This window comes from Balaenoptera acutorostrata, chromosome 2, assembly GCF_949987535.1.
Source record: "Balaenoptera acutorostrata chromosome 2, mBalAcu1.1, whole genome shotgun sequence".
Classification (NCBI taxonomy): Eukaryota; Metazoa; Chordata; class Mammalia; order Artiodactyla; family Balaenopteridae; genus Balaenoptera; species Balaenoptera acutorostrata.
Window position 1 is genome coordinate 163,613,161 of NC_080065.1, and position 14,343 is coordinate 163,627,503.

General features: G+C 39.3%; 2 protein-coding genes across 3 annotated transcripts in view; one reads left to right on the forward strand and one right to left on the reverse strand.

The window, feature by feature from the left end:
- LOC130707373 (uncharacterized) overlaps positions 1–7,669 on the forward strand; it is an 87,696-nt gene extending 80,027 nt beyond the window's left edge. The window contains exon 4 of one of the 2 annotated variants that reach the window (XM_057541606.1): positions 7,535–7,669. In XM_057541606.1, coding sequence (XP_057397589.1) covers positions 7,535–7,570 — 36 coding nt within the window. In that variant the 3' untranslated portion in view covers positions 7,571–7,669. Of the gene's footprint in view, positions 1–889; positions 2,042–7,534 lie in introns of those variants that run through there. The other variant, XM_057541605.1, reaches the window with a different exon arrangement.
- Positions 4,456–14,343, reverse strand: part of LOC130707369 (ELKS/Rab6-interacting/CAST family member 1-like) — a 467,400-nt gene continuing 457,512 nt past the window's right edge. Inside the window, 3 exon segments of the mRNA XM_057541602.1 lie at positions 4,456–5,171; positions 7,516–7,757; positions 10,106–10,189. Of these exon segments, the coding sequence (XP_057397585.1) occupies positions 7,745–7,757; positions 10,106–10,189 (97 nt within the window). The 3' untranslated portion in view covers positions 4,456–5,171; positions 7,516–7,744.

Genomic DNA, 14,343 nt, shown 5'->3' on the forward strand with positions numbered 1-14,343 from the left:
TTATAAAGTCCTAGGCAGCAGTAATGGATGTTTGCCCTGTGGTTTCCATGGAAACTGTTGCCTTGCTGTAAAAGATCCGTGATAAAAATTATTTGCTGCCCTGGAGGCACAGCTAGAGGGAATGATACAGAGGTATGCTGTCACTTATTTTTAGAGAGGAAACTCAGACTTTAGCTGACCACTGTGTCTACTGATAATTTTTCACTTTTCTATGTAATGCTTCATTTTAAGAAAGCTTAAGTGAAGAATTCATCTTACATTGAATTAAAAAAAAATGACAGCTCTACTTCTCTATATGAGGTCAGAGTCTTCAGATAATTTTCACATTTGGATAGGGGGAAAAAAAATCTCAGAACTATTTTAGTGCCAGTCTGAATAATCCCTTTTTAAATGAAGGGTGAGAAAGGCGGTTAAAAGCAGCAAAACAGCGACTTCCCCTGATGATGGCGACGGTCTGTATCTGCTCTCTGCAATATGATAGCCACTGGCTGCGTGTGACTGTTGAGCAGTTGAAATGTGGTTAGTGTGACTGAGGAACTGAAATTTAAATTTCATTTAAATATAACTAATTTAAAATTAAATTTAATTAATCAAATTTAAATTTAAGTATCTCTGTGTAGGTAGTGGCTACTGTATTAGGTAGTGCAGCGATGCATAATGCATAATGCGAGTAATGTTACCCGCTTTTCTTAATAATTTGTCTTGAACGTCTTTCTTTGTCAGTACATGTAGTTTTGTAATTTCAGTTGAATTTATAATGTTCTGTTGCATTTATTTATACTTCTTACTGTTGAAAATTTAGACTACTGTTAATTTTTCATTATTATAAAACTGTGCTGCACAGAATATCCCTAACCATATATCCCTGTACATTAATTTTTTTCTTTAGCATAAATTTCCAGAAATGAATTTGCTCAGGGTGTGTACGTTTTCAAAACTCTGAATATCAGTCTTGTCTCCCAGAGTGATTGGACCAGTTTATCCTCCCAGAAGCATATACTGTATTTTTACGGTTAATCTGCAGCTATGTACGTTACAATCTTCAAATTACTGGACTGTATTGTTTTAGAAAATTTTCTATCAACTGCTGTGTTGTAGGCACCATCCTGAGTTTCTTTCATTTTACTTTCAAGAGTTTATATTTTAATGAGGTAACCTGGAGCCTGGCCATAGAACATTGTAAGAGAAGGTGTAATCATCTCAAATAGCATGCAGCATGAAAACCCTACCAGCATCGTGATGAACTTTGAATGTTACGTTTTTACTCCTTCTGTTCTGAATATTTCAACCTGTGCCCATTTATTTTTGAGTTTTGGAGTTAATAAATAGTGAATAGTTAAGGATTATGAAAAGCCACAGTGTTATTCTGGCAGAGAACAACCAGCAATATGGTGAATTTGAACAAGTAGTAGGAAAAAACATGAATTTAAGACTAATTTTGAAGTAACAAGCTCTACAAATATTAAGTCCCACTTCTGAACATAATGTGGAAAGAAATATAGGCCTTGTTAGTTGTATCAATACACAATTCCAGTTGCCATTAGTAATGTAGCGTCATCTTACAGGAAACACAGTCCTATGGATTAAAATTATTTAAGAGCAAGTAGAAGTGATTGCTTCATGAACACATGTTTAGAATGCTGGTTCTCCTTTCTTTGTCTCCTACTTGCCTTCAAGACTTAGCTCAAATTGCAGTTCTTCTGTGAAGTCTTCCTTGTGCAGCTCTATACATATATGTAGATGAGCCAGTAATATTATAGTATACTTCCATGTGTGTTTCTTCATTGTTCACTTAATTTTTTGCACCAAGGATGTGTGTATATATATATATGAAATTTTATCTTGTCAGTGTCTTAACAAATGCACAGTGGGTACTCAAGAAATGTTGGTTGAATAAGTTGAAATGTAGGGAAAGAAGTTTAAGCCTGGAGCTTACAGAAAGAAGGATAGCTTTTCCAATTCTTTTTTCTCCAGTGTGACCACTGGATACTAAAACCTAACGAAGGTTAGAAAACAAACTAAAACTCCAAACCAGTTTTGCTTATGAGTTTAGGTATAGAAGTTATAAATAAGATATTGGCAGATAAAATCAGCATTATGATAAAAAGATAATATTCTGACCAAAAGGAGTTTATTCTAGGAATCCAGAATGGCTCAATATATCATTCACAGTTATAATTTGTAATAGGTGAAAGGAAAAGATAACCTCGTAGTGTTTGATAGCTATCTCAAAGACATTAGATAAAATGTTAGACACTTTGAAAACTAAACCAAATGAACTAAAAATAAGAATTGAATGATACCTTTATAGCATGATTTAAATAAAACAACTCAGTAAATATGTATTATAAACATATTTTAAACTAGTAGCCAGAATTGCGCTTACTCTGACATATACTAAGACGCATCCATTAAAGTTAGGGAGAGGCAAAGATACTGTTCATCAGTATTTACATTATTCTGGAAGTGTTAGGCAGTGCTGTTAGATAAGGAAAATGGAATAAATAATATCAGTAACGGTAATGGAAAGGATAGGGCTAAATTTTCATTACAGTGTAGATGGGAACATTAATATAAAGATGCTGCTTTCCCCCAACTCTGTGAATTTAGTGTAATCCCAATAGGAATATTCTTGACACGTGCCCAAATGATGTTGCAGTTTCTTTGCAAGAAGAACAGTGCGGGAACACTTGTTTAAGCAGCTCATGATATATGTGTTTCAAACCCAGTGATATTAAAATCTGTGGTACTGGCACAGTAATAGATAGCTAGATTGATGAGACAGAATAGAACCCAGAAATAATATAGTTTTAAGCATATGATACATGTTTGGGAATAATCGCCATCTATTTGGAAAACAGTACATAGTTACATCAAATTAAGTTCTAGATGAAATAAAGAGCTACTTGTTAAAAAATAACAACACTAGAAGAGAATGTAAGAAAAAGGTTTTAATACAATCTTGAGACAGGAAAGAATCTTTTATTGCCATAGCAAGAGGCTTAAACAATTAAATATGTGTATGTTAGAAAATACAGGTAACAGAAGCTAAAATGGTAATTTGGAGTAAAGCTTTGTAACATGTGGCTTGACTTTCGTTTCCAGAGTGACAAGGTGCTAGAGGCACTCGGCACAGCCTTTCTTTGCTCATTACTCAACAAACATCCATTGAGCTTCTAGAATGTATGTGACCCTGGGATACACGCTGGGTATACATTTTTCATGTCAGAACACATGGTCTGTGCCCTCCTAGAACTTAAAAATCTGGTGAGAGACAATAAACATAATTATGAGAGGAAATAAATTAGTTGAGTCTAATTATGTTGGGAGAGGGGATAAACAGGGTAAGCATCTTTGAGGAGGTGCCCTTTAAGGGAGATCTGAAGAAAGTTGAAACAGTCTTGCTGAGCATTTGGGTAAAATCATTTCATGAAGAAGGTTAACAGTTTCAAAGGCCGGATGAGAAGTTTTCAGGAGACAGCAAGGAGACTAGAGGACAAAAGCATATTGTCTAAGGGGAAAACAGGCATGAGATGAGAGTTTGAAGAGGTAGCCAGGGCCAGAGTCATTGATTGCATTCATCAGATATTTATTGGGCACTAACCCATGTGCAGAGCACAAGGAAATATAGTAGCAGTGAACAAAACAAAAATCCATGCCCTCTAGGAGACAAAGCACTTGCCTTCAGGATCCCTGCAGGTAATGCAACAATTTTATTCAAAGTGCAAGAGAAAACTGCACCAATGTTTAATCAAGGGAGTGATCTAGTTTAGCTTTTAAAATCTACTCTGGCTGTGTTGAGAATAAATGGGGGAGGGAGAATTACGAGTGAACAAGGAAGTCTAATAAAGAACTTAACAACTCTAGGTTGGGTGAGTGGTGACTTGAAATGGCTATTGTGCATTATATCACTAGTGTGTCAAGAAAGGCAGAAAGAATTGAGAGCTGGCAACACTGGGATATCCATAGGTTTTATTATTATTGGATTATTGTCCATCTTTTAAAAAAGCGGGTTTTCATCAGTTCCAAGACTCATAGTTTTTATTATTATTGGATTATTGTCCATCTTTTTAAAAAGCGGGTTTTCATCAGTTCCAAGACTCATAGTTTTCCCCATCTCAACAGTATGAAATTGAGTTAATAAGTCTTATCCTTGATGGCATCTTAAAATCTCTGTCAGCAAGGCCACAGTCCTGCTTGATTTGTTTGCCTGTGTACTCACAAACAGTTAACAGCTGCTCATTTTAGTCAATGTTGTGAGTATTGTTGCTATTTCTCATGTTAACTTTAGCTGTTGTTCAGTATGTCTTCAGTAATATTATGCTGTGAACCAGCATTGAAACAGTTATTGGTATGGAGAAAGTTATAAAACAGTTCAAAATGATATATGATTAAACTTTATGGTTAAATAAGTAAAAAAGGGTCTTGCAATCAGTATAAAATAAAAATTCTGAATGATAGAAGCTTGGGTCATGGTTTATTTGGAGGCATTTCCTTCTTTTCTTTCCAGCAGATTAAACAGTGGTTTACCTTACAATCAGTGGCATCTTAGATTTGATGAAATACAGTAACATTAAAATGGCATTCATATCCAGGAACATTTGTGATTAGTCTTCCATTTTGTTTATGAACATGATTCTGGAGATAGCAGGTAAATAATTCCCCCAAATAAAAGCCAAAGAAGAGAAACAAAAATTAAATTAAGCATTGTATTTTCTGTTTGTACTGAAATTACATTGTTACGTGACTTATTGTTAGATTTTGTATTGTTTACTGGAGTGCCTTTCCTTTGATGGATAGAAGTGTGAAGACATCTATTGGACACATACTGAACTACAGTCAAGACGTGGTTAGTGCCTGGGGCCAGGCATATGGAGTTTTAACAGGCTTTACAGGTGATTCCGTGATACACCAAAGTTTGGTTCTCAGTCTGTTGGCAGAACATACCTGAATTGGCTGTGGAATTTTTGGATCGGCTATCCATATGCATACCAAGCATTGTCTATAGGCTGAATAAATATTTCAGTTCTATATGCTCTCCTATTTTTTTGAAATGTAGATCCTATTGTGATGAATAAAATACTAATTTGTTGGGAATTCCCTGGCGGTCCAGTCGTTAGGATTCCGCGCTTCCACTGCAGGGGCCACGGGTTCGATTCCTGGTCGGGGAACTAAGATCCGCATGATGCACGACATGGCCAAAAAAATAAAAAAATAAAATACTAATTTGTTTTAAAACATTTACACATATGTTAATTTTGGTCTCTATAATATTTTAGTCAACAAACCTTGTTTAGTGCAACTGCTCTCATGTTAAGATTTGCAGCTGTGTTTGAGGTTTAAAAGCCCTACTCTTAATCTACAGATTCAATGCAATCCCTATCAAACTACCACTGGCATTTTTCACAGAACTAGAACAAAAAATTTCACAATTTGTATGGAAACACAAAACACCCCGAATAGCCAAAGCAATCTTGAGAACGGTAAACGGAGCTGGAGGAATCAGGCTCCCTGACTTCAGACAATACTACAAAGCTACAGTAATCAAGACAGTATGGTACTGGCACAAAAACAGAGATATAGATCAATGGAACAGGATAGAAAGCCCAGAGATAAACCCACGCACATATGGTCACCTTATTTTGATAAAGGAGGCAAGAATATACAGTGGAGAAAAGACAGCCTCTTCAGTAAGTGGTGCTGGGAAAACTGGACAGGTACATGTAAAAGAATGAAATTAGAACACTGCCTAACACCATACACAAAAGTAAACTCAAAATGGACTAAAGACCTAAATATAAGGCCAGACACTATCAAACTCTTAGAGGAAAACATAGGCAGAACACTCTGTGACATAATTCACAGCAAGATCCTTTTTGACCCAGCTCCTAGAGAAATGGAAATAAAAAGAAAAATAAATGGGACCTAATGAAACTTCAAAGCTTTTGCACAGCAAAGGAAACCATAAACAAGATGAGACGACAACCCTCAGAATGGGAGAAAATATTTGCAAATGAAGCAACTGACAAAGGATTAAACTCTAAAATTTACAAGCAGCTCATGCAGCTCAATATCAAAAAAACAAACAACCCAATCCAAAAATGGGCAGAAGACCTAAATAGACATTTCTCCAGAGAAGATATACAGATTGCCAGCAAACACATGAAAGAATGCTCAACATCATTAATCATTAGAGAAATGCAAATCAAAACTACAATGAGATATCATCTCACACCAGTCAGAATGGCCATCATCAAAAAATCTACAAACGATAAATGCTGGAGAGGGTGTGGAGAAAAGGGAACCCTCTTGCACTGTTGGTGGGAATGTAAATTGATACAGCCACTATGGAGCACAGTATGGAGGTTCCTTAAAAACTAAAAATAGAACTACCATACAACCCAGCAATCCCACTACTGGGCATATACCCTGAGGAAACCATAATTCAAAAAGAGTCATGTACCACAGTGTTCATTGCAGCTCTATTTACAATAGCCAGGACATGGAAGCAACCAAAGTGTCCATCAACAGATGAATGGATAAAGAAGATGTGGCACATATATACAGTGGAATATTACTCAGCCATAAAAAGAAATGACATTGAGTTATTTGTAGTGAGGTGGATGGACCTAGAGTCTGTCATACAGAGTGAAGTAAGTCATAAAGAGAAAAACAAATACCGTATGCTAACATATATATGGAATCTAAGGGAAAAAAAAAAAGGTCATGAAGAACCTAGGGGCAAGACGTGAATAAAGACACAGACCTACTAGAGAATGGACTTGAGGATATGGGGAGGGGGAAGGGTAAGCTGTGACAAAGTGAGAGAGTGGCATGGACATATATACACTACCAAACGTAAAATAGATAGCTAGTGGGAAGCAGCCGCATAGCACAGGGAGATCAGCTGGGTGCTTTGTGACCACCTAGAGAGGTGGGATAGGGAGGGTGGGAGGGAGGGAGACGGAAGAGGGAAGAGATATGGGAACATATGTATATGTATAACTGATTCACTTTGTTATAAAGCAGAAACTAACACACCATTATAAAGCAATTATACTCCAATAAAGATGTTAAAAAAAAAAAAAGGTGTCAGATATGGGGATATATGTATATGTATAGCTGATTCACTTTGTTATAAAGCGGAAACTAACACACCATTGTAAAGCAATTTATACTCCAGTAAAGATGTTTAAAAAAAAAAAAAAGCCCTATTCTTTAACTAGGTTCTAGGCTAGGAATTTTGGCTCTAACATGTCTGAGGAATGCCCATCTGTATCTTTGGCAGTTGTCAGGTAAAAGCAGAGGAGGTTAGAGGGAAAAAAAGAGAAATAAACATATATAGAAAAAACAGAAACTTTGGACAAAGAGTAGGAAGAATTAAAAAAGAAAAAGGGTCCCTAGTTAGTTTTCCCTTTCCTAGTGATTTTGGAAAGTGTGAACAGTTGCATCGCATAACTTACTGATTCAGGTTATCCTTTCTCATCTTTTTTTTTTTTGTTGTGTCATTTGTACCTCATTTCCATTTTGACAGGAAGATATGTTTTCTCAGAAGCATGCTGTTACTTGAGATGGTAAAGGGTCAAAGTGCAGTGCTGTCTGACAATGGCAGAGTTGAGGTACAGGAGGAGTAGTGAGGGTTCCTTCTTCACTTCTCCGTGTGGAGTACAGTAAGCCCAGAACTTGTGTGGAGGATTGAAATCTGCTGAAGGGACGTCTACCCTTGAACCAAGGGTGCTGGAGGCTAAAACCTGAAACTTGAAAGAAAGAAATTTCAGACATAAGTACTACTTTTCAGTCACAAATGCTCCTTTCTCTCAGTTGTGTAAGTAAATGTTGACTTACTTTTAAAAAGAAAGAAACTACTAACAACGGAGAAATTTTGTTCCTAACTTGTTTGTTTTCTTTCTCTAGTCATTATTCTTTATTAAATCAGTGAGAGGAACTGAACACATTTTCTACCGTGTACCACAGTTGACAGTATAACAAGATCCAGATAATTCTACCTGTATGAATCTCTGGGCTTTCTTTAATTTGTGTAGAGTGAAAATTTTCAGGCTAAAAAGAGCGAAATAAAGCAAGCACTAGCACATTCGACTTCTTACATTTGTCTGAATGGTACATTCTTCTTTATTCCCAGAGTCCTCTCCCTTTATTAACAGTGCAGGAGTCAGAGGCTCGATGTGCTCTCTGGGAAAGGGGAGTTGGTCAGCCCACTGACTGCAGGATGTGTTCATAATGAGCTTTAATGCGCAGGCCTTTGAATGGAGATCTGTTAGGACTGATAGGTTTTACAAGCTCTTAACAGGAAAGCTTTATGCCTGCGAATGGTTTAAAGTGCACCCTAGTTCCTTAGCAGAAGAGGATTTTTTTTTTATTCACATGGATTTCTTTCCTTATATATTGCTGATATGCTTGCTAGAGTTTAAAATGAAATTGTAATAGTTTCACTGTAAAGCATTTGGAAATTTCCCTAATATCTGTGCACCCAGTTTATCACCTGTTTACAGTGTAGGGAGTAGATTCAGTGTGGACAGACTGGAGGCTGGGGGGTAACTGATGAGTTTGTTGTTTTAATGCAGGTGAGAGGTGATTATGGCCTGAACTAATGTGTTCAGATTTTGTCCTGGATTAATGTGTTCTGCATTTTACTGTCTTAATGAAGTGTTTTATCTTGCAGGGGTTAATTGTGGATTAACTCGATCCTTAACGAGACTTGCTTTTACACTCTGTTGGCTCTAGTCTAGGTAGCCTTCCCTCCAGGGCTAGACTGTCTCTACTCCTAAGACGTGACTTTTCTGGGTGTCTCTGCTCAGTGCCTCTGATGTTCTCTCCACTCTGGCTCTTTGGAGCTTGAATTCTTCCCAGCCCCATGTGAGTTCAGGTAGTTGCTCAACTCATAGCTCTCTGGTAGTTGTTCTTTGACACTGTGGAGTCTTTCCCTGTACATGCAGGCTTAGTATTTGGTCAGAGACTCCAGGGGACCCCTGTCAGATCAGACACTGCTGCTTTTCTGGCTAGCTTCTTCCTCTTTGTCATTCTGCTCTGCACATTTCTCCTGTCTTTGGGACTCTTACCCACTGATCTGTCTTCTGAGCTCTGCGGGACTGCTGTTTTCTGTTTGGTCTTCCTCTCCCTGCATCACATATTGGATAGCAAGTCCGGACCATAACCTTGTTAGTTTCTCTTCTCTCAAGGATCATACTCCTGTGCTGCTTGTTTTCCAGCGTCTGAAAACAGTTGCTTTATGCATTTTTGTCTAATTTTAACATAGTTTATGACAGGAGGGCTAGTCTTCTGTCTGTTATGATCAGATTGTGTTGGCCTTGTAGAGGGTGAGAAGTAAATAGGAAACTCGTTGAAGGATTGAAAACAGAGTATTGCCGTGATTTGTTGATGCTTTATCTAGAGTACACCATTGCTTTCTTTAAAATGGACAGAGGAAATGAAAGGAAACTTAACTCGAGGCTGTTGTAGTAATCTAGGCTTAAACTAGACTGGAACTGGAGTGAAATGATAAATTCAAGAAATCTTTTGAAGCTGGAACAATTAGGACCTGCTCTAGAAGGTGGTAGGAAGTGAAGATGTGGGAGGAATGAAAGGAGACACTGTGCTGTTTGGCTTGAACCACCGGGAGGGTAATGCCATTTAAGGAGATGGGCAAGACTCATCAGTCTTCAGAGGAGGGGCTAGGTTAAAGAGGAGAAAATCACGAGTTTTGTTTTGGATGAAATAAGTTTGAGTGACCTAGTAAACATCTATATACATGTCAAATGGGCAGAGCAGAGGGCAGGGCTAGAATTTCACCAGCACTGTTCAGATGGAAAATATCCATCTGTATTCTCTGCCATCACTAGGGCCTGTACCAGGGTACTCTGGAAGTACTGGCTGACTCAGAGACATTCTCAGAATCTGACAAGAAAATAGCCTGAGGAGGTCTGGTAACTTCAGGGTGATCCTTGAAGACCCTAACTGTGATATTCTGCCATCTCCTTCCTTCCTTTCTGATCCTGAACGCACTGACATTTGGATTGAAAAAAATAGCTATGTTTTTCTGCCATTTGCTACCTGTAGACTGTTTAGGAAACTTGTTCAGCAGTCTTACCTTCTTTTTTTTTCTGATTGTAGCCCCTCTGGAGAGAGATTTCCATCGTAGGTAGCCCGGTGGTTGTTGCTCTGGGGGAGGATGCTGTGCAAAGGAGGTTGTCCACACAAATGCTTTCAGTTGTTTTGTGCAGTGCGGACTGTGGCTACTTTGATTCCTCCTTTTTCTTTTTTTTAAAATAAATTTATTTCTTTTTGGCTGTGTTGGGTCTTCGTTGCAGTGCGCGGGCTTCTCATTGCGGTGGCCTTTCTTGTTGCGGAGCACGGGCTCTAGGCGCGCGGGCTTCAGTAGTTGTGGCTCATGGGCTCTAGAGCGCAGGCTCACTAGTTGTGGCGCACGGGCTTAGTTGCTCTGCGGCATGTGGGTTCTTCCCGGACCAGGGCTCGAACCCGTGTCCCCTGCATCGGCAGGCGGATTCCTAACCACTGCGCCACCAGGGAAGTCCTGATTTCTCCTTTTAAAAAGGGACTATTTCTAATCCCCTTTTTGGATTGTTTGGAGTTCTGATAATATGTCTTGGAGTCCTGTGGAAGAGTGACACACAACCTGGGGATGTGCTGGAGCTTCACCTCTTGTGGTGGCTGGGGTCTGTGTGACTTACCGTGTATAACCAGGTGTGCAGAGACGGGGACCCGCCTGTACCCCTTAGCCTGAATGCAGTCTGTGTGCTCCCTGGTCCACAGGGAAAGGTCAGGAAGACAGAAAGTGGATCAGAGTGTCTTACAAGGCCGGGGTAGTCATCTTTGCATGTAACTACTACTCCCTCGCCTCTCCACTCCCCTCTTGAAAAAATGAGAGTGAAAAGGAGGGCACTTACTCTCTTTTTTGCTTCTCTTGTATAGGAGATGCATCGGAGATTTGAGAATGCCCCCGATTCTGCCAAAACTAAAGCTCTGCAAACTGTTATCGAAATGAAGGTAAGTGAGAACTTCCTAAGGAGTCTTATGTGTCATTTCACATTTTAATGTGTGAGTTTAAGAAAGTGGTATGTAATAATAGTTCACTCATTTTGTAGACTGAGAAGAAATAGTAAGACTTAATGAAAATGACACATTAAAAGAACTTCAGTTTCGTTTTCTCTTGTCCAGCATTTCTTGGAGTCATCTGTTCTCAAACCTTTTGATATCAGGGCCCCTTATTCTCTTAAAATGACTCATTTCATTTGTTTTTAAGAAAATGTCCACCAAATACCAAGTTTGTGTGTCAGTTCTTCTCTCGAGTTAAGAATAGGGTTCCGTGAAAAAAGTACCTGATTGGGCTTGCAGCTCACAGAGCACCCAGTGCTGTCCTGGGAGCAGCGTCACACCCAGGTGCAGCAGCCGGGCCCGGCCCCTTCCTGTGTCGTCACACAGCATGGTACAGAGAGATACGTACTCAAGGGCTGAGCATATGAAAAGTAACCAGGGACATTCCTAAGTGAGCCAGTGTTTTAAAAATGTTCTTTCTTATTTTTCTTTTTTGTCTGAGAGTGCTGACACTGAAGAATACACTGACGGCTAGCACGGTTTGGCGCTGTTGTCCAGAGGCACGAGCGCTTTTGCCTGTCCTTTATACCTTTAGTGCACGTGTTAACACAGTGGAAAAGGCACATAAAGTCATAGTATTATTATGAAAATAGTTTTGACTTCTCAAAAGGGCTAGGAGGCACCCCCAGGCTTTCACGGACTATACTTTGAAAACTTCTGCTTGAAGTTACTGAGTAGTTAGAAATCTTTAGGCTGAACGTTATGGTGATTGGTGACTAAGCGCTTGCCTTCTGTGTTAAATTGCCTGGATTCAAAACCTGGCTTTATTTAACCAGTTGTATGACATAGAACAAGTAACCTAACCTCTCCATACCTTAATTTCTTTATTGATAAATGGTGATAACAATAGTACCTATCCCATGGGTTCTTTTGTGGTTTAAATTAGTTAAAACAAGTAAAACACTTTAAACAGGACCTGGCACATAGTAAACATTCAGTCAGTGTTAGCTGCTATGCTATTATTATTTTTATTAACAACATATTCCTTCTTGCAAGAGCTAGATGACTCTTACAGATAGGGACCCCTCCCTCTCCCACTCCTGCCCTCTCTGTCTCTTTTTTTAACTTCTTTGTATCCCCTAAAAAATTTGACACGGTGTTTTGCATCATGTGCCTTCATTTAATATTTGTTGATGTGGCAAGAGTCTTTAGTTTTTGGTATATAAATAGTTTTATGTAAATAGATGCTTCTCAAGTACAGTTATCAGAATGGTTCTCTTAATTTAGAAGATTTCCTCTTAAAACTTTGTTTTTATTGTTGTATACATCTTTATTCTCACTGGGGAAAGGGTTTACCAAACAAATACCAAATTAGTGGATTCTGGGTTCTTTATGGTTAAGACAATTCATAGTCTTGAACATAATCTTGTAAACAGCCTCTAGAAAGGTGTAATTACATATTCACATTTCCCACAAGTTTATTGGTACATGTTATTTCCTGATCCCTGTTGGAACCTAAAAACACACGAGTGTACCTGTGTTCACAATTATTTTGCTTGCCTTTTGATGGCACAGGGAAGTGTACTGGTTTTAACTGGCAATAGATCTATTTTAAGTTGTGTTAACCTGCAGCCATTCTGCTAAGAAGCAAGAGACTGAGATTCTGGTGGCCGAGTGGGGTCAGGTGGATGTTATGTTGAAATTGCAGATGAAATAGCTGAGATGCTGAGAGTGTGGCATGAGCTTGAGAGGATCATGAAGACCTAGACTGGTCTTTGGGGGAAATGGGAAAGGAGGTGATGGTGGACAATAAAAGAGCCCAGCTGTCTTCAAGGTGACGTAATATTCTTTTCTCTCTCCTCCTCCTCTCCCTCCTCCTTTCTCCCACTTTCTTCCCTCTGCTTCCTTCTCCCTTCTCTAACTTCTTCTTTTCCCTTTAGCAGTGGAGGAGCAGGGAGGAATTACTGGACTGCTGTAGGGTTAGAGTTTTGCTGGGTAGATATGGCAGAATTACTGGGATGCAAGTGAATTGAGGGTGGAGGTGAAGGAGTAGTTGGGATGATGAGTCCAGGAATGTAGCCTGGATAGGAAGGAAGAGAATTCAGAATGGATGGACAGGTTGGGAGAAAATGTAGAAGTTAGGGAGGTGGAGGACTCTGTGAGATACCAGAGCAGCAGTTAATGTGAGTGACGGTGTGTCAGGCCTGGGAGGAGAGGCCTGGGTGATGTGGTCTTGTAAACTGGATAGCTAAAATGGACCGGAGGATGAGGGCGTTGGCATTACGGATGTCAAGGAATTCGGACATTGAAATCCTAGGATTATGGCAAGAGTGGCATTTGAAGGAGAGATCTATTGTCAGCCGGGTGCTGAAGACTTCTTCAGCGGGCGGGAGTGACGGGGAAGCCCCTAGATGGCAGCCGTGCGGAGGGAGAGTGAAGAGGAGTGGGAGCTTTAAATGGGAGCAGCATGGAGGAACGTGGAGGATGCCCACACTTCTCCCTGCCACTCTGTGATGCTGGTGGATTAGTGAACTTCAATGGAGAGCGTTGGGGGAAATTATATCCTTTGGGAAAGCCTGGGTTTACTTAGAGCAGGGAGACAACTTTTGAAAAAAAGTTGAGCATTTGGGAAATTTAACAAGGAAAAGAGGATTTCAGTGGACTCAGTGGGGTTGGTTGATTAATGATGGGAGACCCAGGGCTGGGGAAGTATAGAGTAGTAAGATGATAAAGAATTTATTTATTTAGTTATTATACATTCTAGGAGTAAGAAACCTCCTTGGAAAGGGCTGTCCTCAAATAAACCCAGCCTGAGTACTGGTCGGTGCTACAACTAGTCCAACATATCAGGCGTTAATTTTCTGGCCTCATCCCAGAAAGTAGCCTGGCAGGTTCTTTTTCTGCCTCATGGCTTTCAGAGCTGCAGTTATGGTCCCTTTTTAGGTGCAGATTTTATGGTGCATGATTTGATAGTGAGTGTCTGATTTGGTCAAGAGCTGCCTCTCTGTCTGTGTTGGGATTTTCAGATAGTGCATTTGAAGCCCTTTATTTGTTTATTCTTCATGGGCCGGGATAGTTTTAAACAAGTAAATCAAAATCCTGGTTTAGGTTTAGAGTGTCTCTGATTGTGTTAATTTAATATGTTTAATTTTGAACCAAATGTAAGTTTCATTTGAATAGATTTGTAAAAGAAAATTTTCGTTGTGTTATTTTTAAACGTAATGCAATGCAAGTCAGAGGAGTACAGCCCTCGCCTCTCCCCCGAACCTAAAA